The sequence below is a fragment of the Leopardus geoffroyi genome, chromosome E2, assembly GCF_018350155.1.
Source record: "Leopardus geoffroyi isolate Oge1 chromosome E2, O.geoffroyi_Oge1_pat1.0, whole genome shotgun sequence".
NCBI lineage: Eukaryota > Metazoa > Chordata > Mammalia > Carnivora > Felidae > Leopardus > Leopardus geoffroyi.
The window spans coordinates 13,105,932-13,125,664 of record NC_059335.1 but is presented as its reverse complement, the minus strand read 5'-3'; the positions used below and the strand labels follow the sequence as shown (position 1 = coordinate 13,125,664).

General features: G+C 56.7%; 2 protein-coding genes across 8 annotated transcripts in view; one reads left to right on the top strand and one right to left on the bottom strand.

Moving 5' to 3' along the window:
• Window positions 1-7,088: 7,088 nt before the first annotated feature.
• ZNF574 (zinc finger protein 574) lies at window positions 7,089-17,463 on the bottom strand. Its single transcript, XM_045442174.1, is given in 3 exon segments — window positions 7,089-8,701; window positions 8,704-10,068; window positions 17,441-17,463. Coding segments are annotated over 2 exon segments (2,691 nt in total). The 5' UTR covers window positions 10,049-10,068; window positions 17,441-17,463; the 3' UTR covers window positions 7,089-7,355.
• GRIK5 (glutamate ionotropic receptor kainate type subunit 5) overlaps window positions 13,393-19,733 on the top strand; it is a 57,864-nt gene continuing 51,523 nt past the window's right edge. For 2 of the 7 annotated variants that reach the window (XM_045442167.1, XM_045442160.1), the window contains exon 1: window positions 13,439-14,251. Coding sequence is in view for 4 of the 7 variants with exons in the window: in XM_045442160.1 (XP_045298116.1) it covers window positions 14,170-14,251 (82 nt within the window). In the remaining 3 variants the exon portion in view is untranslated. Of the gene's footprint in view, window positions 14,252-16,219; window positions 17,202-19,733 lie in introns of those variants that run through there. The other 5 variants (XM_045442166.1, XM_045442161.1, XM_045442162.1 and 2 more) reach the window with 5 other exon arrangements.

The window sequence follows — 19,733 nt, the reverse complement described above, 5'->3', positions numbered from 1 at the left end:
CACACAAAAAAAAAAAAACCAAAAAAAAAAAAAAAAAAAAAAAAGAAAAAAAAAAAAAAGGAAAGAAAATCCAGGACTCACCACCACCCACTTCATCCTGCTTCCTCCCCATCAAGTCCTGCCACCTGGGACCTCTCCCCCACCCCGATGTGGGGGGAGTGGGGCAGAGAGGAGAGGAGGAAGCAGGGGGCAGGGATGGGGCCGATGCCCTGACACTGGTGGAGGGACCCCTGTGCAGCCGGGGGTGGTGGGGACCCTCCCCATCCAACCCCCATAACTGGGAAAAGAAAAACAAGAAAAAAAGAAAATTCCTGGGAGGGGAAAAATAACCAAATCCCAAGCTTTAACTACAGCTGTGAAACCAAATATTGGGAAGGGGGTGGGAGGGAGGGAGGGGCAAGTGTGCCCCAGGTCTCCCCCCTGGGCCCCCCTCCCCCGAGGACTCGAGATAAGGCACCAAATACCTCATAGAACTTTAATGTTAAAAAAAGGAAACCAAATATCGTTGGCTGGGGGCCAGCCAGGGCAAGGGGCTGGGGGGCTGGAGAGAGCCAGGGTTGGGAAGGTAATGGGGGAATTCATGCCCCCCACCCCGCTCTGCCCCTTCCACTCCAGTACCCCCTGTCTCGACTCCGGGAAACAAAACTATCTCATCGTTTTTATTTTGTGGTCTGTACAGAGCCTGTGTCCGTGTGTCTGTGTGTGAGCGAGAGAGTTGGGGGGCTGGGGGACTTTATGTGGAGGATGGGGAGGGAGACCCCAAACCAGGCTCTGGGCTAGGTGAGATGTCTGAGGTGGGGGGCCAGGGGCCTGGGCTAGAAAGAGAGGAAGATGAGTGGATTGGAGAAAGGGGGAGCCTTCTGAATTTCTCTTCTCCCCAGCCCTGACCTCCTACTTGAGGGAGGGACAGAGAATGGGTCTACCCTAATGGTGGGCCTTTTGTGCCAAAAAAAAAAAAAAAAAGAAAAAAAAGAAATGCCAGTAACTAAAACATCTCTCTGTTCTCTTCTGGGAGCGTGGGGGCTGGAAATGGGAGGGAGGGGCTGGGGGTATAAGTGGGGTGGGTGGAAATGGGGAACCCAAACCCTGTATGAGTTGAGGCTAAGATCAGGAGTGGGGGGTGGGGGAAGGGTATGAGTTTCCCAGACATCTTCTCCCTTGGGAGGGCCAAGAGAGGGTCTCCAAGCCCCTTGCCCTGGGAAGACAGGGTAAGGGATTAGCCAAGTAGGCGACTGACCTCTTGACCTGACTAATTTCCTGGCTCACCTGAATCCCAGGGTGCCTCTCTCTCCCTTTAGCCCAGGGTAGGGGGAACTGAGTGAGAGAGAGAGAGTGAGACAGACTGAGCAAGATTGAGACACGCGGGCCCCCACTGGCCTCTGAGTGGGAAAGGCAAGTGCGAGAGATAAAGGCCTCCAAGAGAAAAAAGAAACAAACCAAAGATTTAACCATTTAAAAAAAAAAAAAAAACCCACAGACAACTCCGCTACCTTTTTATACGTTGGAAAAAAAAGTGAAAAAAATTAAAAAATAAAAATTAAAAAAAAATACACAAAAACTCCAAGCCGCAGTTCCTGCGTGCGGTTTGAACTTTGACCTCAGCAGTCTCCAAAGCAAGATGACGATGACAAAGGCGAAAAAAAAAGAAAAAATAATGTATATTTTTAAGTATTTGTCCTTGAAATGTTAGCTCCTTGTTAAACAAACACAAAAAGGAGAGCAAAATCTAGAGAGAAGTGTTGCTGGGACGGAGACAACTATTTACTATGTCTGTGACCCCTCCCTACTGCCTCCCCATCCTCTCCTCTATCCCTGCTGCCCCTCCCCCAGCCTGTCCTCCAAGCCCAGGGGCTCAGTATTTATTTATTTACATAATTGCAGGGTGACTGGGGGCCTCTCTCCACTTGTAGAGAGGGCCTTTGGATCATGGTGGGGTGGGAAAGGGGCAAGGAGTCTTTGGGGGAAAAGCAGGGGCCTGATCTTTGATCAACTCCTCTCTCTGCTAGCTCCTTTCTGGCTTCTTATCCCACTGCTGCCACCACCAGCTCCCAAATCCAAGCCTGGAATAGGGCAAGATGACCACCCACCTTGTAAAGATCTGAGTGGCTCAGCCCTTTCTGGGGTGGGTGTCTCTCACCTACTCATTCAGATGACCAGGTTGGAATGGGGAGGGACGGAGGTGGCTAGTAGTGGGCAAGGGAGACCAGGAAGGGCATCTGGAAATTGAGTAGGCCCTGGAGGAGACCTGCCTTTCATCCGTTCTCAGCAAGTTAGCCCCACTTTCAGTTCTGTCTGACCCCTGTGTTGGTAGCCCCTCCCTCCCCATCCTGTCCCCCCCACCCTGTCTCTTCTCGTGGTAGCGGGTTAGCGTTTCAGTGTTCTTAACTCCAATCTGCTTGTTCATTGTACAATGTGCTTCTTTTAAGGCCCCATTTTTGTAACTTGAGTGTGTCATTCATCTGAACAACATCAAAAAATAAAAAAGTAAAAACTGTACAGAGAGAAACGCTGCCTGCTCTCCCTTGGCCTCCTCTGTGTTCTGGGAAGGGTGGTGGGTACATGTGTGCTACGGAGGGGAGGGCTTTACTTCTGTCCAAACAGTAAATGTTTCAGAAGGAGGGCCCAAGCCAGGTTCTCACGAATCAGAAGACCTAAATCTCAGAATTTAGGATGAATTCAAACGTCTGGATTCGTTTCTCAGTTGTGCCATTTTATAGATAGGTGTCTTTTCATATATAACCTTCGATGTCCTTCTCATCTGTGGGGTTTGTGGAATTAAATGAGATGATGATGTCATAAGTGCTTAGGACAGATCTCTAGCACATGGTCTTCAATAGATGAGAACTATGGGAAAGTCAGGAAACCGGTGAGTCCTCCCCCACTTCCATCCCCAGAGGACCAGCAAGACCCTTTCAAAACAGTCGACTTCGAAGTTGTCTGGTGGTCCAGGGCACGCTCTTCTTCAGAGTGACATGAACTCATTCACTCAAATTTTTGTGCCCAGCTTGACTACGTCAGTTGGCAAGAACAACGGCTTCACAGGCCAGGCCACGGGCTGATCCCCACGACCTCACCACTGAAAATCAGAAACGGTGTCAACAACTGGGTTTTCTCACTGGCACCATGTCACCTTGTCATTGTTCCATCCTCTGATGTACGCTTGGCATACGGATGCTGGTATTCTGCAAACTCAACTGTAGGGGACGGGGGAGACAGGAGAAAGGAAGAATGGAAGAGGGGCTGGATCACTTGGACGAAAAGTATTAATTAGCACTGCCTCGTTTGGGCAAGACTGAAAGAATAAAAAAGCACCTCCCCGGTTCCCAAGGTAAGTCTGGAAGGACGGGGAAGTGGGATGTTGGTACAGAGGAAGGTCATTTGGTCCAGCCCCTTCCTGTAGGGTCGTGTGGTCAGAACCATACAGACTTTAGTTCCTTGTCACCCAGGCTATCCAGTGACGAGCACAGACAGCACACCCGAGAGCACTCTTTAGAGTTGAACTTGCATCCACTTGCAGCCCCGTGAATGTGCCCGGCGGCACCACATGCCCTCCCTTGTACAGTCGTACTCGGGCCTCTTGTCAGGAGCATAGCGGGCACTAGAGGACCACCATTCTGTTCCCTTGACATTTCTGCATAGGCAAGCCTTCCACATCCAACTAAAAACGAACGATTCAGGATCTTTAGAGTGATCAGCAAGTCGCCTGCATCAGAATTGGTGTTATTTACGTTTAAAGATTTTACTTTTAAGTAATCTCTACACTCAATGTGTGCTTCAACTTATAACACTGAGATCAAGAGTTGCACACTCAGGGTGTCCGGGTGGCTCAGTTGGTTAAGCGTCCGGCTCGATTTCGGCTCAGGTCGTGATCATGCGGTTCGTGGAGTTCTGTGCTCTGTCAGCACAGAGCTTGCTTGGGATTCTCTCTCTCTGCCCCTCCCCCTGCGCTTTCTGTCTCTCAGAATAAATAAACTTAACAAGTCACATGCTCTACTGAGCCAGCCAGGCACCCCAGAATTGGTGTGTTTAAAATGCAGATTCCTGGATCTCATCCACCTGTTTGCTGGATCTGAATCTCTAGGGGAGGGGGGCCTGGGTGGCTCAGTCGGTTGAGCGTCTGGCTTCAGTGTGAGTCACGATCTCATCGTTCACAAGTTCGAGCCCCATGGGCTCTGTGCTGACAGCCTGGAGCCTGGAGCCCGCTTCGGATTGTGTCTCCCTCTTTCTCTCAAATATAAACATTAAAAAAATCAATCTCTAGGGGAATTGCCTAATAAACATTAAAGTTCAAGAACTTTTGCCTGCCCAGGGTGCCTCAGTCGTTAAGCATCGGACTTTGGCTTAGATTGTGATCTTACAGTTGGTGAGTTGGGAGTCTCACACTGGATGAGCTTGAGCCCCGCTTCGGGTAAAAACACAAGCCCCGAGTGCGCCCCGCTTCTCTCTCTCCCTCCTCTCTGCCCCTCGCTCACTTGTGCCCCCCACCAAGAAAAGAAACTTTGCCTAACTCAAAACCCAGCATCCAACAAGGGCTTGATTAGTCCACCGTTTTAATTTTTATTTTTATTTCAGAGAGAGAGAGAAAGAGCAGGGGAGGGGCAGAGAGAGAGGAAGACATAGAATCCAAAGCAGGCTCTGGGCTCTGAGCTGTCAGCACAGAGCTCAACGCAGGGCTCGGACCCACAAATCGAGAGATCATGACCCGAGCTAAAGTCAGAAGCTTCACCGAATGAGCCACCCAGACGTCCCATGCCACCCTTTTTAAGACAGTAGTTCGGGGCGCCTGGGTGGCGCAGTCGGTTAAGCGTCCGACTTCAGCCAGGTCACGATCTCGCAGTCCATGAGTTCGAGCCCCGCGTCGGGCTCTGGGCTGATGGCTCAGAGCCTGGAGCCTGTTTCTGATTCTGTGTCTCCCTCTCTCTCTGCCCCTCCCCCGTTCATGCTCTGTCTCTCTCTGTCCCAAAAATAAATAAACGTTGAAAAAAAAAATTAAAAAAAAAAAAAGACAGTAGTTCAACTGAGGACCATCAAGTTTCAGCAGAGTGACGGTGAACAATGAGTCTTGTTTTCATTAGAAGCTCTGAAAAAGAACCACAGTTGAGGAAGGGTGATCATCCCACAGTCACAGAGCCATTCTTCTCTGCTGAATCTTGGAGTCAACCAGCACTCTCAGGGTCCGCCCCCACCCCACCCCCTTCCTGTCCTTTTTTTTTTTTTTTTTTTTTTTTCCAACGTTTTTATTTATTTTTGGGACAGAGAGAGACAGAGCATGAACGGGGGAGGGGCAGAGAGAGAGGGAGACACAGAATCGGAAACAGGCTCCAGGCCCTTTTGATTTAACCTTATCTTTATCTGGTTTGGCAAGGATAAATCCTCCAATTGTTCTAAGCACTTATTCGATATGACTTTCAGGATGTTGCAGCTCTTCTTGAGGAGGCAGTTTGAGAATGAACCTTTACATGGGGATTAAAGGGGATCTAGCATGCTGGGCTAAAATGGCTTGAGTCCTTTCTGCAGGGTATGAGGTCACTCAAAGATGGTGCCCACAAGCAACACGCTCTGAAACAACTACTTAACACATAATTGCTCTTCATTAGGAGCTGTCTGGTTGTCAAACAGGTTGAACTTTTATTTATTTTTCCTTTTTAATGTTTATTTTTGAGAGAGACAGCGTGAGCAGAGGAGGAAAAGAGAGAGAGGGAGACACAGAATCCGAAGCAGGCTCCAGGCTCTGAGCCGTCAGCACACAGCCTGACGTGGGGCTCAAACCCAGGAGCCACGAGATCATGACCTGAGCCGAAGCCGGACGCCCAACTGACTGAGCCACCCAGGGGTCCCTGAACTTTTTTCAATAAAATGAGGCTTATGTAGTAAAATCTCTATTACTGGTTAGGAGATTTGGCTTCCAGCTCTGGTCTACCACCTATGTGGTCTTCATAAGTCTTCCCTCTCTCAATCCCTCGTTTTCACCTGAACATAAGGCAAAACCAGTGTAGGTCTCTGAGCCCAGTGCCCAGAGGCGACGGGGCTGTTGAGGGGGTGTTCAGAGTAACAGGGTCTGAGTAGACAGCTCTCAGGCCTCCCTCTTCCTGGTTTCCATACAAACGGTTTCCCTTCACCTCTCATTTATTAGGGTCCCAAATAAGAATTTTCTCCAACACAAAGACTGGAATGACTTTGGCGGGGCTTATTTTTCTTGGGCTGCGGCTCAAGCAAAGCAACTGGACATTCCCACCAGTCACCATCGTCCTTCTCGACCGCCCTCTCCTAAGTAAAAGGCATTAGACTGTGGAGAAAAGCAGAAGGGTGATAAAACCAGATGAAACTAGGCTTAAATTCAAGCTCTATCCTATGTGGGTTGGATGACCTTGGGTAAATCACCTCACTGCTTCTGACTTCAGACTCCTTCCCTGCAAAATGTTCCCCTCACAAGAGGAGTATAATTATGATAAACATGTAAGTACTAGAAGCAAACTAGACGTTCAAATACCAGCCAGTCACTCCAACCACCCCTCTCCCCACGTCTACTAGTTAAGACAGAATCCCATTCTAGGTAGGTATCAAGGCAGCTCCCCTTATGAGGCTGTCCACCCCCAGAATCGGAGTTCTCCAACTCCACAGCTGGGTCTGGTCCCAGGAGCCACCTTCTTCTGCCCTGGAGATCATACCTTTCGGACCTGCGTTTGCCCTCAGGGATCCAGTGAGACAACCAGATGGCTTTGAGGGAGATGGCTCACATCAGGCCAAGAATGGGGGTGCAGAAGGGGCAAAAAGAAATCTGAAGACTTTTCCCAATGTTCCTGCCACCAATTGAAACAGCTTCAGGCTTTTCTATGGGGCTGTGGGGACCTCTAGTGGCAAGACAGCTACGCTTCTTCCCCTGGGGCACCGGGGTGATATCCCCGCTCCCTGAGCCACACCCTTGGACTCCACGTCCTCTTTCCACTCAGCAAATGTCCACTGAGCTCCTACCACTTGCCAGGCCCTGTTCCAGGTGCTGAGAACACAGCCATAAAAGCTCAGACCCAAGAACCTGGGCTCATGGCTCCCAAATCCCACCCCACACAGCTGGGCCAGACAGAAACACATAAACGTCCAACTCAGTCTTTATTGACTGTTCCATCTTGGGACCACCAGTGCTAAAAGGTGGAAGGTGGGGGGCGGGGGGCACCTTTACGCACATCAAGGACCCCAGAGCAACCCCCTCACAAGAGAGAATAAATCCAGTTACAGAACTTACACGGCTGTTGGGAGAGATGGAGAGAGGGGCACAGTATCTACAGATTTGAGGGGATGCTGGAGGAGGTTCTTCAGCAACGGGACATGGCGGTGCTGAAGGGGGAGAAGGGACGGGGTCAGCCGCTGATCTGGACCCCCTCGGCCTCAGCCAGAGGGTAGATCTCGATGGCCTCCACCAGGGGCAGCGCCTCTGCCGCAGTCTCCATGACGGCCAGCCCCACGGCAGCCTCCGCCTCTGCCAGCTGCTGGCGCACGGCGGCCTGATGCTGCTGCTGGTGGGTCTTGCGGTGTTTCCACAGGTTGGAGAAGGAGCGGTAGCTCTTGCCACAGTCTGGGCACGAGTAGGGCCGCTCACCCGTGTGAATGCGGCGATGCTCTGCCAAGCGCATGGAGATGGCGAAGGCCTTGCCACACACCTCGCAGGCAAAGGGCCGCTCGCCTGTGTGCAGGCGCCGGTGGTCCTTCAGGTGGGTGCTCTGGCGGAAGGCCTTGCCGCAGTCCGGACACGGGTACGGCCGCTCGCCCGTGTGGATGCGCCGGTGTACCTGCAACGACGTCTCTGTACTGAACAGCTTCTTACACTCGCTACACTCCAGGCCCCGGCGTCGGGCCGGGGCCGCGGGGGCCGCGGGGGCCGCACCCCCCAAGGCGGTCGGGGCGGCGGCCACAGGCGTGCGAGCGGCCCGAGGGGCCCGAGGGGCAGGGGGCTCCTTAGCCAGGACCTCTCCGGGCCCGGCAGCCGCGTGCGCCGCCTCGTGCGCCTGCAACCGGGCAGCCGAGCCCACTTTCTTGCCGCAGGTGCCGCACTCGAAGCGCCGCGGGGCCTGTGCGGCAGCAGCCGCGCAGCGGTGCTCGCGGAGCCGCAGTGAGGAAGGGAAGGCGGCCCCGCAGGATGGGCAGCGGTGGGGCTGGCGCCCAGCGTGGGCCACGAGCTGGTGCACCTCCAGCAGCCGGCGCAGCAAGAAGGAGCGGGGGCACTCGCGACACTTGTAGGGGTACTCGCCCGTGTGGTGGTAGCGGTGCATGAGCAGGCGGTAGGGGCGGTGGAAACGCACCCCGCACTCCTGGCAGCGGTAGGGGAAGTGCTGGGCGTGCACCAGGCGATGCTGCCTCAGGGTGGAGCTCTGCGTGAAAGCCTTGCCACAGTCCCCGCACCGGTAGGGCCGCTCCCCCGTGTGCGTGAGCCGGTGGCGTGCCAGGTTGGCGGGCGAGTTGAAGGGCTTGGAGCAGTCCGGGCAGGGGAAGGGCCGCTCGCCCGTGTGCGTGCGCAGGTGGTTACGCACGTGAGACTTCTTCTTGAACATCTTGCCGCAGATGCCACACTTGTGTCGCCGCTCCAGCCGGTGCACGAAACGCTGGTGCCGGGTCAGCTGCAACGCCTTGCCAAATTCACGGCTGCACAGGAGGCAGCGGTAGGTGCCTGGGGCGGCGGGCCCTCCCGGGCTCTCTTCGGTCACAGGGGCTCCGGGGCGTCTGCGTCTCCAGTCTCTGCTGCGGCTGGCTCAGGGAAACCAATGACAGGCTCCTCTGGCGGGACTGGTGTTGTGGGCAGAGGGACACCCCCCGCCCCGTGCGTACGCCGATGATACAGGAACTTGGTGAGGTTGACAAATGTCTTTCCACACGGACACGAATGCAGAGGATTCGGGGTGTGGGCTCGCCGGTGGGCCAGGAGGAGGGCCTCGGTGCCAAAGGCCAGGCCGCAGTCCACGCACAGGAAGTGAGACTCGCTGCTGTGGTCTCCAAGGTGCTGGTCCAGACTGGAAGGGCTGGGGAACACACGACTGCACAGAGGGCACTTAAAGACGCCCTCCCGGTGACTCCGCAGGTGCTGCTGTAGCTGGTGAGGGGAGAGAAAGAGCTGGTCACAGGCGGAGCAAAAGAGCTCCTGGGCGGCCGTCCCGCCCGGCTCTCCGCTGTTGTTCCTGCGGGCCTTGCGCCCCCGGCGATCGCGCCCAACGGCTTCACCGTTGCGCAGCTCGTAACTGTGGTCAGAGGATGGCAGGGGATCAGGCTGAGACGTGGGCACCTCTGCAGGGGACGGAGTCAGGGTGTCCTGCTGCAAGGCAGGCTCCTCGGCCTCTGGGGCAGGCGCAGGGAAGTGGGTGGCCTGGTGTTCCAGGAAGTCGGCCGGAAGCTGGAAGAGCTGGGAGCACTCGGAGCATTTGTAGAGGAGCAGCTCCACCTCAGTCACCACCTCAGCGGTGGTGGCAGCAGCAGAAGGGACAGCGGCCCCCTCCCCACCCTCTTCTGCCTTGCGGTATGAGTGCTCCACAGCCACGCGGGCCTGGCCCACAGGGGACCCCAGGACAACCGGGGACCCCAGGACAACCGGGGCCGGAGGCTTGGTGGGAGTGCCCCGGAGGTGCGTCTGCCGGTGGTTCAGCCAGAGCTCCTGGCTGGCGAAGAGAGCCTTGCAATCCACACACTCGTAGTGGATGGTACTAGAGCTCAGGGCAGGTGCCTTGGGTGGTGGCTCGGCTGGCACTGCCTCCTGGGGAGCCATCATCTTCAGGTGCAGCTCCTGGTGCTCCAGGAGCTGGCTGGGCGACATCAGCAGCTGCCCGCACTCTAGGCACTGGTACTGGCTCTCCTGCACCAGGGTCTGATAGAGGCCCGTGCCGGAAGCTGCCTCTGCGGCTACAGTGACTCCAGGGTCAGCCACGCCCACCAGCTCAAAGTGCTGCTGAGGCACATGGGAGTTCTGGTGCATGAGCACCTCCTCCAGGGATCCATACAGCTGGTTGCACTCAGAGCAGACATAGCGGTGCTCAATGTACAGGACCGTCTCCTCCGACTCCTCAGTCATGGTGGCAGTGAGGCCCTGGGCTGTGAAAAGAGGGAGGTGGAGACAAAGCACAGCTAAACTAGCGTTTTTCAGTCCTTCCCAGGGACGATTCCTTCCCTTCATCACCCACCGAAACCTTAGATGTACCTTACCCTCGGACTTGTTTCCGTTTTCCACTCCCACCCCCCCACCTAACAATCCTTCCTCTCCTGCACACACAAGACCAAACGCAACACCTCCCAGCGGTCCCTTCCCAGAATCTACCCTTCTCACCTCTGAACCAACACGCATCAAACTCCACCCGCCAGATCCTTATAACCTGTCCAACCCCTCACCTCCCGTGCCTCACAGCTGGCCCACAGCCACACACATCACACAGGAGCCTGTGTCTTCTCCACTCAAACCTCCTTCCACTGACTTCCTCTTCTTACCAACTCGCTACCCCATTCCCGCTCCCAGGTGCCCGGGAGCATCCTCACAGGCCCTGACCGCTGCCACTTCTCCCAGCCTCACTCCCCCTTTGTTCCCTCCCCCAGGTTCCTGACTTCTATTTACACCCAGAGGACTGCCACAGGGGCCCGCCACTTTCAGGGCCTTCACGGGGTACAGTCCCTCTCCTTTACCCCCAACATCCAGTATACACGGTCTCTCCCTCTGGTGCCCAGACTCCTCAAACTCTTCCCTTCCCTCAATCAACTTGTCTCATGTTGGCCTAACCCATCACATTTTACACTTTTTCCCCCTTCACCACTCCCCATGATACCCAGATCCCCGACTTCAAATTTCTCTCTATATACCAAAGCCCTCTCCTACGACCCAACCCCCTATCCAGATTACCCAGCCCCATTTCAAAAACACCTAACGCTTTCTTCACACCTGGATTCTACTCACCACCCTAATTCAAGACACTCTTCACCGTAATTACCTCTTCTTTACGCTGAGACCTCACCTACAATCCTTATGTCCTCTCCGGTACCCAGATCCCCTCTTCACATTGACTTAGATGCCTCATCTTCATACACAACCACCCCAACCACTATGGGGATACCCACACCCCTCTTCATGTCAACTTCAGCTCCTCTTCTTTACAAAATGACCCACCCTAACCCATCTCAGGGATGCCCAGATGCCACCTTCACATCAACTTAAACCCTTCCTTACAAACCCACGCCAGGGACACCCAGACCCCCTTTCGCATTATTAACCTAGTATTTTCTTATTTGCAAAAAAGACCCCACCCTCCCTCCCTAACCCATCTAGGGACGCCCAGATCCCCTCTTCATATCAACCTAAGCCCCTCTTCTTTGCAAAAAGGCCAAACCCCACCCTAACCCACTCCAGCGATAATCAGACCCCCTCTTCATTAACAACTTAGTTTCTCTGCTTTGCAGAAAGATCCCAGCAGAAAGATCTTTGCAGAAAGATAACCCAATCCAGGAATATCCAGACTACCCCTCACACAGCCTTAAAACTTTCACACATACTTTTCCTACTACCCAAAACCCCTTTAGAAATACTCAGATCCTATCTTACTATTATGACGAATCCCTCCAGCCCCCAACCCAGAGGATAGCCAAACCCCTCTTCCTTACACCCAGAACCCTCTCACCAGCTTATTACCCTGGGGATACCCAGACCCCCAACTTCTTGTCAACCTAACATCTCATTCTCATTCCAGAGATACCAAGACCCTCCCCCATCCAGCACACCGATACCCAATTCCTACTCTTCATCTGACCGAATTCCCTACTTTTCAAAACATTACCTCTACCCAACCTATCCTGGGGACACCCACCCTTTTTACATAACATAACCCTATGCACAGAGACTCCTCTCAGCCCATTCCAGGGGTATCCACCCCCCTTTGGTTTAACTCGTTTTCACGTTAACGTAACCCCATTCTCCACACTCGGACCTCGCCCTCAACTCTAAATCTCCCCTCCAAGGGTATCCATTTGCTACCATCTTTTCGCACCAAATCCCTGTCACTGGTCTGATTCCTTACAAGCATAACTAGCTTTTCTCTTTATGTTAACTTCATTACCTCTTTCCTCACGCCCTACCCCCCTCCCCGGACACCCAGGCCGCCTCTAACCTTCCACCCCACCCCCCTCCGGTCCTAGACGGCCCACGGCCAGACCGTGGCCCCGATGAGCCTTGGAGCCTCTCCTAGAGGCAGCCCAAACGCCTCCCTTCCCACCCAGCCCCCTCCCAGCCCCTCGCCCGAGCCTCGCCCCTCCTCACTGGGACCGTCACACGACTCTAGCCCCCTTCACCACCCCCGCCCCCGGCCCGGCCCCCGCCCCGCCGCCCGCGCGCCCGGCCGGCCGTTGGTGCCGCTCCGCCCTCCCCGCCCGGCGCGCGTCCCCTCCGGCCCTCAGTGCGCAGGCGGGGTGGCACGGGGAGGCCAGGAGGGGGGGAGGGGGAGCCAGGCCGGCTTTCCGCGCGCCCGCCCGCACTCACCCGCCTCCGCCGTCTCGCACGCCCCGGGCCCAGGCCCGGGCCGCAGCTCCCCTCGCGCGGCCACCCTAGCGCTGCGCCCGCTCTAGCTCCCGCCGTAGCCTCTCGTCTGCTCCGCAGCCTCGCTCTCGCCCCCAATCGCCCTCAGCAACGCCCCGCCTACCTTCCTTCTCGGCCGCTCCGCGAACGGCCGAACGCGCCCAATCAGCGCCTGACTGGCTCCTGCCGTTCGACCAATCGACGCTCACGTCTCTGAGCCTTGGGCCAATAGTATGGATCGTCGGGATCCTTCGCAGTGCCCAACCAATCCTCTAGCGATGTTCCCTCACCGGCCAGCCCCGGGGTTGGTAGTGCCCGCCCCCTTAAGCCCCCTGGAGGATGCGCCTCCTCCAGCTCCTCGTCGACTCCGCCTGACGCCTGAAGAAGGGAGGGACGCGCGGTGACGTCAGGTGGCGGAGCGAGACTGCGGGCGCCATCTTGGGGGCGCCGGGCTGGAGTCGGGTCGGGGTCGAGTAGGGAAGTCGGAAAAATTGAGGCACACGACACCCAGAGGGTGGGGGCGGGGGAACTGTGGCACTGGAACCGCGGCGGAGCGAACGGAGAAAGTGAAGCATCATCAGCGCGAAATGGGGAGGGGAAACTGCAGCAGCGAGCACATGGAGGGAGTAAAAAGGGAAACTGAGGCTCCAGACTCGCTTCATTAAAAAGAGGAACGGAAGCAACAAGAAGGAAGGGGAGAGAAGCCGGCGGACTCTTGAGGAAGGGGGGGAAGGGAAATGTCAAAGGAGAAGCGAGGAGCGAGGGAATCTGAGGGAACAAGGAAAACCTGAAGGAGAGGGGAGGAAATGGGGAAAAACGAAAAGCAAAGACAGTTTCGTTTAAGACACGGGGAGTGTGGGCGGGGTGGGGGGAGAAAACCTGAAGGACGACTAGGATGAAAACCTGCAGAAAGTGACCCTGTAGGAGACGGACTCTGCTTCCTTCCAAGGTGCCTTCCTTCTGCGCTGACCCAGGGGTTCTGGCCATCACTACTCTCCCCCTTTGGCCCTCAGGGCGTTGGCCTCGCACTGTTACGTTCCAGAGCTACCCTCTGAACCAACCCAAGGACAGGAGCTTCAAGAGATTCTCTGTACTAACTGCTTCCCCACCCCACCCCCCCCATTTCTCAGAGGAGTAAACTAAGTCTCGAGGAGTTGGTCATTACCTTCCTGAAGCTAAAAGCTACTGAGGGACTCCCAAGCACTGAGTAGGACCTAGGTGTGACTTCTCAGTCATCACCTTTGTGGTGTCCTTCAGTTGATTTCTAACTGGCTGTCCTAACTTTCCACTAAATTGAAATCCCTAACACCAAGCCAATATAATTATACCAAGCTGTCTGGATTGAAATCCTGACCCTGCCACTTCCAGCTGTTGTCTTGGACAAGCTAAATCCCCTGTGCCTCCGTTTCCTCATCTGTGAAATGCAGACCCTAACCCCTGCCTCATTGTTGTGGGGCACAGAGTAAAAGCTATGTGGGAATTGTTTTTATTAGGACCTCAAGAAGCCCAGAGAAGTTAAGTAGCTTGCCTGTCCTTTGGAGGAGACAGAGCCAGGGTTTCAACCCAGGAGTTGACTCCTGGTCTATGCTCTTGGTCCCCGTCCCCCCCACCCACCCCCCCAGGCTCTACTGCCTGGCAGGTGGATGTCCCGTCCTGCGGGGCATGTTGAATGGATGAATGCAAGAAGCAGAAGAAGTTGGTGGGAATGTGTGAGCTCCAAAGCTGGTAATCTGCGTTTGCCATCAGGGTGAAATCCCCTGGGGTGGGAGCCAGAGAACCTGGAAGTTAGACTCAGGCTTTGATAGGCCCCGTGCACCTGGGCAGGTTCTCACTCCTGCCAAAGCCCCCTTTTCTGCCTGAAAATGCAAGGGTCCAGCTTGGCGTGTCAGGCCCTTTTCTGCTCAGACCTTCTGCTTGGACTTTCCAGTTTATCTGGGTTGACTAGGATCTTTCTCTTCTGATGATACATGAGTAGGCTGAGCCCTGGGTCAGTCTTTGTGCAGGTGGTGGCATGGGGCTAGATTTCTGGGGTAGGTTTATTTTACAGAGGATAGGCATTCTTTTTTGGGGGGCCCCTGCATAAACAAAGGCCTATAGGCTGGCACGAGTCTGGGCTTTCAGGCTTAGCTGGAGCTGAGGGTGGGTGTTGGGGGACCATGGGTGTTGCCCACGTAGGGTGAGGAAGTGTATGCAAAGTTGGTGGTCCTTCAGGATGCCGTATATATGTCAGACGTATGTCAGGGATGCTCCATATGGGATGAGGGCTTCCTATGCTCAGCTGGTGTAAGGGTTGCCATGTGCTGTGTGTGTGTGTGTGTGTGTGTGTGTGTGTGTGTGTGTGAGAAAGGCATATGGTCACGTGTGCTGGGGGGCTGCACGTGAGTGTGTCAGTGTCTCCTCCCCATCACGAGCATTGGGGGTGGTGGTGAGTCACGGGCTCAGCCTTCAGCGCCAACTGTCATGTTCCTTCCCCCCAAATTTCACCCCCCCACCCAGCCGTGCACCACCCACCCCCACTCCGAGATCTGTGTCACTGCTTCTGTCTTCCATCCCCCTGTCCTGCTCAGCTCCCTCTGAGATGCTGCAGTGGGCTCCCTGGAAGGGAGTCTCCCACTTCTGGCTCTGCCCTCCAGTTCCTTGCCCTTTCCCACTGCCTCTCTGCTCAAGTGGTAGCTAGAGAAGGAAGGCCTCTTCGCCCCACCCGCTCATGTCTTGGGTGCCTCACGTCTCTATGCATTATAGAGAATTCCCATACTTGCCGCCCCATCCCTTCTCCTCCATGGGGCTATTTCTACTTCTGGGGGCTTCTCCCTTGTCTCCAGGAGTTGGCTGCTCCCGCCTTAGGGGACCTCTTGTGTCCACACGTCCTTGTGTTTACGGGTTCCTGGTATCTGTGCCCACCCATCCCCATTTCTGTGACCTTCTCCCACTTTGCTTGGCCCGCCTCCCTGTCTCTATGATATGCATTCTTGTTTCCATTTCTGCGGGCCTCTCCTCCTGTCCGTGGCCTTCTCCTGTCCCCGTGGACCACTCCCTATGTCCAGGGAGTGCTTTCTGTTCTCATGGGCCTCTCTCCATCTTCCTGAGGGACTCTCTCTCTGTCCACCAGCTGCCCTCATCTCTGAGGTCCGTCGCTGTCTCTGGTCTGCTCCCATGCCTCCATAGGCTTTTCTCTTTTTTATCTGGGCTTTTCCCCTGTTCTTGTCCTTGTGGGGTTTGTGGACCTTGGCCCACCTCTGTGAGTTTTGATGGCTGTCTCGCTTTTCCTCTGCATTTTTCTTCATCTCTGTAGCCCTCTCCCCCCAGCTCCATGGCCTTCTCCTCAGGTCTCCCTGCCTCTCATCTCCGTGGGCTCCTGGGCAGGGCGGTGGCATGGTGGTGGAGGGGGTGGCCCAGGGGTGGGCCCTCCATCCAATGCAGCGCCTTCCCCTCATCAGCATTCTCCTCGCAGGCCCCCCAGCCCCGACCAATACGGTCTCCCCCTCCCCCCCCACTCCCTTCCCTCCTCTTTCTCCGCCTGCTGCCCTCCCTTCCTCCTGCCCGCCCTCCTCCCTGCCTCCCTCCCTCCCTCCCTCCCTCCCTCCCTCCCTCATCTCTCTCCCCCCCGCCCCGCGCTCCAGGACCCAGCGCGGGCGGCGGGCGGGCAGGCAGGCAGGCAGGCGGCGGCCTCGGAGGGGAGAAGGAGAGGTGGCGGCGGCGGCGGCGGCGGAGGTGGTGGTGGTGGTGGTAGTGTTGGCGGCAGTGGCGGTGGCAGCAGTGGCGGTGGCGGCGGTGGCCGGCAGCAGGGAGGCAGGCCCAGCTGGGGACCCAGAGCCGGCGGCTGCGCCTCGCAGGGGACCAGGAGTCCGTGGCCAGGCCCTCCCACTGAGGCCCTGCACCGGGCGCCCCCGGGACACCCCACCCTCCTCTGCCTTCCTCTTCCACCTGCTCCTCTCCATCCTTCCCTCCCTCCTCCTCTCCCTCCTCCCCATCTCTCCATCTCGCCGCCTGCCCCCTTCTCGGCTCTCCGGGTCTCCCAACACCCCGTCCTCCCCAGCCCCTCCACCCCTCGGCTTCTCTCCGCCCCTAGCATGCTTTTCCCGTGGGGGCTGAGGGCTTGAGGACTCCAGGCCCTTGCCTCATCCAGGGCAGGGCCAAGGCTCCAGGGGGGAGGGGGGAAGGGGTGGCCCCCTCCCCCCAATCAAGCCCTCCCCTCCCCCACTCCTCCTGATGGCCGGCTTCCTTGTCTCCAGCCAGTCCTCGCCCCCCGTGGCCCCCCCAGGCCGGCCCGGCTAGGGGAGGGGGCGGGGGCCCTTTCCTGGGCCGGCTTCCCCCTCCCCCGGCTTTGCCTGTGCCCCCCTCCCTTCCGTTTTCACCTTCCTCTCCTCCTTTCCTCCCTCCTTCCCCTCCATTTGCTCCTTCTCCCTCTTCTCTCTCCCCTTCTCTCCTCCATTTTCTCCTTTCCCCTTCCTCCCTTCCCTGGCCCGCCCTCTCCTCTTCCACCTGTCCTTCCTCCCCGCTCCGGGGAGCCCCCGTTTTGGATTAGTTGGGGGCCACTGCCGGAGGCGGGGGAGGGGGCCCCGTGGACTGCCCTCTCCCCCCCGCCCCCGGCCACACCACCACCCAGCGCCAGAGCATCTCCCCGTTGTCTTTCTCGGGCCTCGAGGGAGCCCAGCCCTCCGTCCCACCAGGATCCGTGAGTGTCTGCAGGGCGGGGGTTGGGCTCGGGCCAGCCTGGGTCCTGGAAGGCTGGGCTCACGACCGTCTGGTGGGGCCCCCACCTCCCCCTGCCCCCCTCCACGAGCAGGGGCCTGCCCTGTGCCTCCCCCGTCTCCCAACCTCTGTTCACCTCAGCCTCTCTTCACCCTTCTTCTGGGTGCACAGCTCAGCCTTGTCCCCAGCCCCTGGGGTCCTGAGGGGCTGCCTGGCTCTTACTTGCGGGCTCACTCCTTCTCTGGGACTCCTGGCCAGTCTCCGCCCCTGCTTTCTCCAGCCGCGGTCCCACGGCGACCGGTGACCGGCTCTGTTCTCCCTCTGTTTCCGCCTCTCTTCTTTCCTCATCCTTTCTGCCTGCCATCCCTGTCCCATCCGCTGTCCGTCTCCTGGAAATGTCTTTCCTTTTTTTTCCATCTCCATTTCGTGTGTCTCTCAGGCCTCTCTCTGACTCTGTCCAACTTCTCTCTCCTTTGCTGTTAGCCTAACTCTTTCTTGTTGTGTCTCTGTTGATTCTCTCTCTCTCTCTCTCTCTCTCTCTCCCTTTTTCAAAACTCCCCTGCATCTCGTCTGGCTCTTTTGGAAGCACCCACAGGTTTGGCCCTCTATCCACTTCTCTCCATCCACGCTTTGCTCTGCCTGTGCCCCTGCTCCCCTGTCCTCCTCTGCCCCTGCACTTGGAGCCTGTCTTCCTGTTCGCTTTTCTGCTTTCCTCCCCCAGATCCACTCTGGGTCCGGCTCCTTTCTCCTCAGCCGCAGCCACTCCGTGGTCCACTTTGTCTTTTCCTTGGTGGTCTCACTCACCCCCCATCCTCTGCTCACTTCTACGTCCTGGCCTGGCCTTTTTGTCCTCATCCCTCCCCATGCCTCGGGGCTGTGGGCTCTGGGATTGACCACCTCCTCAAGACACCCTGGTGGGTGCATCTCTGTGTGGACTGGCCCCCTTATGTGGGCACTCACCCTGTCCCTGCCTGTGCCCCTCGCTCTTCCTCCCTGCCTCCATTTCCCTCCCTGGCCCTCACTGCCCCTTCTAGTGTGTGTCTGCCTCACTCACCCCTCCCTCTTCTCTAGATCTGCTGTGTGGCTCCTGCATACATTTTCTCCGGCTCTCTTTCCAACTAGCTCTCTTCCTTTGCAGAGTTTTCCGGATTTTTCCCCTTCCTGCAGTCTTTGCACCTGTTGTGTTCTTGTGTTTTTGCCCTCTCCCTCACCCCACTTGTCTCACCGATTTGCCTTCTCACCTTGGTGATGTCTTGCCTTCCTGTCTGTCTGCCTCCCCTGGCAGGGCCCCTCACTCGGCTCCTTCTGCCTGGTTGGCTGCTATGCTTCCACCTTTATTTGGCTTTGCCTAAGTGTCTGGGCCTGTGGGGCTCAGGCCTGCCTGATTCCCTGCCTCTGCTGCCTCGCGCTCTCTGTCTTGTCTCCGTTTCCTTTGGTGTCTCCCTTCTAGGGGACCTGTGTGGGTCCTTCTCTCTCATTTAGCCCCAGGTACCTCTTTTTGGTCTGTCTGTCTTTCTATCTGGGCCTTCCTGTATGTCTTTGTCCACGTGCTGTCCCAGACCCTGGCTCTACACTCTGTGTTTCTGCTCCCACCCATGTCTGCCACCTGTGGGACCCCGCCCTCTGGTCCCTGTCTCTCCCTCCGTCTTCCCTGTCCTCTAGTCTCTGTTCCCTGGTTTGTCCCCAGAAGCCCCTGATGTCTCGGGATGACCCCCCTTCAACTCTTGCCTCTCTCCAAGCCCCGCCCTCCACAATCCTCCCCCTGAGAGTTCTTCCTGGTCCCCCAACTTCCCTTGCTCCTCCACCCTTGAAGTCTTCACTGTAGATCCGGATTACCATCTGCAGCCCCCAGCCTGTCCATGATGCCCTCCCACCCCTCAGCCTGCCTTTCCCAGAGGCCCTGAGAGAGGGAGCTGCTCAAGGTCATGTGGGAGTCAGGGGCAGAGCAGAGACTGTTGGGTCTCCTGCTGCCATGGCCTAGGTTTTCCTGGCCACAAGGATGGTCCAAAATCTTTCACTGTGCCTCTGCCCTCCCCTGGCAGGTTTCATTCTGCTGTCTCACTACCTTAAGCCCTGCATCCATGGGGATCAGGTGGGGTGCAACGAGACCCCTAGGCTCACCTCACAGCACTCTGGGCCTCACAGTAATGCTCTCTCCTGGAAGCCCAACTCCCCTTCTCTCAGGGCACGGCTCTCGGCCAGGAGAAGCCGTGCACCCAGCCAAACTCATCCCTGCCTGGGGGTTGCCCCATAGAAGGCTGGGGTACCTGGAGGACTCTAACTCACTGGGGTTGGAGCCGTTCTGGGAAGCAAAGATGCATTGTCTCCCCCTAATCCTCAGCTCCCCTGAGCAGGGTGGGGGGCTGTAGTCTGGCACCTGCTTTGGCAGACAGCAGACTCCCTGCCTTACTCTTCCCTTCCAGCTCTCTCTGGTGGCATCTCAAGTGGGCTTGTGTCCTCTCTCCGTTCTCTGTATTTCCTGTTCTATTCTGTGTCTCTCTTATGCCTTGATTTC